Below are 2,862 nucleotides of genomic sequence, written 5' to 3' on the forward strand. Positions count from 1 at the left end.
AAAAAAAAGAAAAAAAAAAAAAAAAAAAAAAAAAAAAGGAAAAAAAAAAAAAAAAAAAAAGGGGGAGGAAGGAAAGAAAAAAGGGGAAAAAAAGGGAAGAAAAAGGTTTGATTAATGTGGGGAGATTGAAACCAGGCAAAAATGTTCTGCTGTGTTTTCTGGGGATGAATGGGAATCATTGTGGCACAGGACACTGTGGGGTTTTCCCTCTCACTCTCACAGATCTGGCTCTGCTGGGGATGGATCCAGAGAGAGCAAAGATCCTCAGGTGGGGCTGGATCCTCCTCTGTCAGACCCAGGATCAGCTCCAGGAAAATCCCCCCAGAGCTGAAATCAGCACCTCCCAAATCCTAAATGTGTACCTCCCAAATCCCAAATCTGCATCTCCCAAATTGGTACCTCCCAAATCCCAAATCTGCATCTCCCAAATCCTGAATCTGCCCCTCCCAAATCCTAAATCAGCACCTCCCAAATCCCAAATCTGCATCTCCCAAATCCTGAATCTGCCCCTCCCAAATCCCAAATCTGCATCTCCCAAATCCTGAATCTGCCCCTCCCAAATCCCAAATCTGCATCTCCCAAATCCCAAATCCGCATCTCCCAAATCCCAAATCAGCATCTCCCAAATCCTAAATCAGCATCTCCCAAATCTGCCCCTCCCAAACCCCAAATCTCCCCCTCCCCACCTTTCCTGGATCCCAGGGAAAGGCAGCAGAGCAAAGCCCAGCCCTGGGTCCAAAACAGGGGGAAGATGCTCATTAATCACCTTTTAATTAGCCTGGCCTGGGGGATGTTCACTGGGGACCTGGGAGGTGCCTGCAGGGCTGCTGGGGGTGGGCTGGCCCTGGGGTGATCCCAGCTCAGCTCGGGGGGCTTGGGGAGCCCAAAGTGAGGGGGGAGGTCCTGAGCTGCACCTGGGCTGAGAGAGGGGGAGGGAAATCCATCCCTGGGTTATCTCACACATCCCTGGGTTATCTCACACATCCCTGGGTTATCACACATCCCTCTGGGTTTATCACACATCCCTGGGTTATCACACACATCCCTGGGTTTATCACACATCCCTGGGTTATCACACACATCCCTGGGTTTATCACACATCCCTGGGTTATCACACACATCCCTGGGTTTATCACACATCCCTGGGTTATCACACACATCCCTGGGTTTATCACACATCCCTGGGTTATCACACACATCCCTGGGTTATCACATCCCTGGGTTATCATCTCACATCCCTGATTTTGGCTTTAATCCCTGGTTTTATCACAAATCCCTGCTTTAGCACACATCCCTGGTTTTATCACAAATCCCTGCTTTAGCACACATCCCTGGTTTTATCACAAATCCCTGGTTTATCACAAATCCCTGGATTATCATCACATCCCTGGGTTATCATCTCACATCCCTGGTTTTGGCATTAACCCCAGGTTTTATCTCACATCCCTGATTTTGGCTTTAATCCCTGGTTTTATCACAAATCCCTGGTTTATCACACATCCCTGGTTTTGGCATTAATCCCTGGTTTTATCTCACAGCCCTGGTTTTATCACACATCCCTGGTTTATCTCACATCCATGATTTATCACACATCCCTGGGTTTATCTCACATCCCTGAGTTATCAGGGATAAATCCTCATTTTGAATCCCTGATTTTGGCATTAATCCCTGGTTTTATCACACATCCCTGATTTTGGCATTAATTCTGGGTTTATCACACATCCCTGGTTTATCACACATCCCTCTTTTTACCCCATCCCTCTTTTTACCCCCATCCCTATTTTTATTTCTAAATTCAGCCAGGCTTTGATTCCCTGCGGGTTCTTTCCAGGAAGGAAAATCAGGTTTGTCAACCTCCCTCATCCTGCTCCCCTTTTATTTTCTGTGAGGAATGTGTGATCCAGGCAATAAATCCCTAAAACCCACCCCTTCCACCATTCCCCCACCCCAAAATGTCCCTCCCACTGAGATTTCAGGCACACCAAACGATTTTTAATTGAAATGTGCTCCCAGTTTGAATATCCAGACAAAAAGGAGAGGATTGATGTTTTCTGCATGGAGCCATAAACATTAATTGGGAATTTTTATATGTGCCCCACAGTCCCAGCCCTGCTTTTAGACCACCCAGCTTCTGTGGGTGTTTAATTTTAAAAAAATTGAATTTTAATAACCTTTATAAAGTTCTGTATGTCCCTATCCCAGATCAATGCAGCCACCTCGTTAAATCCCGTTTTATTTAAGGCTGGCCCGCTATGAATATGTAAAAACTGAAGCTGCAGCGGTGTCCCTGGTTCTGGGGCTGGAAATTGATTGTGGTGTGTGACTGAGCTGTGAGGAGAACTGCTGACCCTTCATGTGAAATTCAGAGTTATAAACCAACGCCGCGCAGAGTCTGGGAAATACAACAGCTCAAATTTAAGGCATTATCAATATGAAAGCTGAAATTTAACGGGGTGGCCTGGGGGACATCATCTGGGGGACATTGGGGCCACTCTGCTGAGGGGGAGGATGGGGAGAACAGGGAAGGAGCAGCTGGACGGAACGGGGTTTTACAGGAAACAACAGGGAAGGAGCAGCTCTGTGGAACACTGTGATATTTTCTGAGACCCCCATCAAATGGAGGGAATGATGGATCTGGCTCCGTGTTCTCAGAAGGCTGATTTATTATTTTATGATCTATATTATATTAAAGAATGCTGTACTGAACTATACTAAAGAATACAGAAAGGATACAGACAGAAGGCTAAAAAGATAATAATGGAAACTTGTGACTCTCTTTTCAGAGTCTGACACAGCTTGGCCCTGATTGGCCATTGAGTCAAAACAATTCACAGCAAAAACCAATGAAACAATCACCTGTGG

General features: G+C 46.0%; 1 protein-coding gene across 1 annotated transcript in view; it reads left to right on the forward strand.

Annotated features, from left to right (window-relative positions):
• The window catches only part of LOC102042103 (zinc transporter ZIP11), a gene marked incomplete at its 5' end in the record, with an annotated part of 18,365 nt that overhangs the window by 4,861 nt on the left and 10,642 nt on the right, over positions 1-2,862 (forward strand). The window contains one exon of the mRNA XM_031065226.1: positions 1,800-1,844. Coding sequence (XP_030921086.1) covers positions 1,800-1,844 — 45 coding nt within the window. The remainder of the gene's footprint in view (positions 1-1,799; positions 1,845-2,862) is intronic.

This window comes from Geospiza fortis, unplaced genomic scaffold, assembly GCF_000277835.1.
Source record: "Geospiza fortis unplaced genomic scaffold, GeoFor_1.0 scaffold358, whole genome shotgun sequence".
Classification (NCBI taxonomy): Eukaryota; Metazoa; Chordata; class Aves; order Passeriformes; family Thraupidae; genus Geospiza; species Geospiza fortis.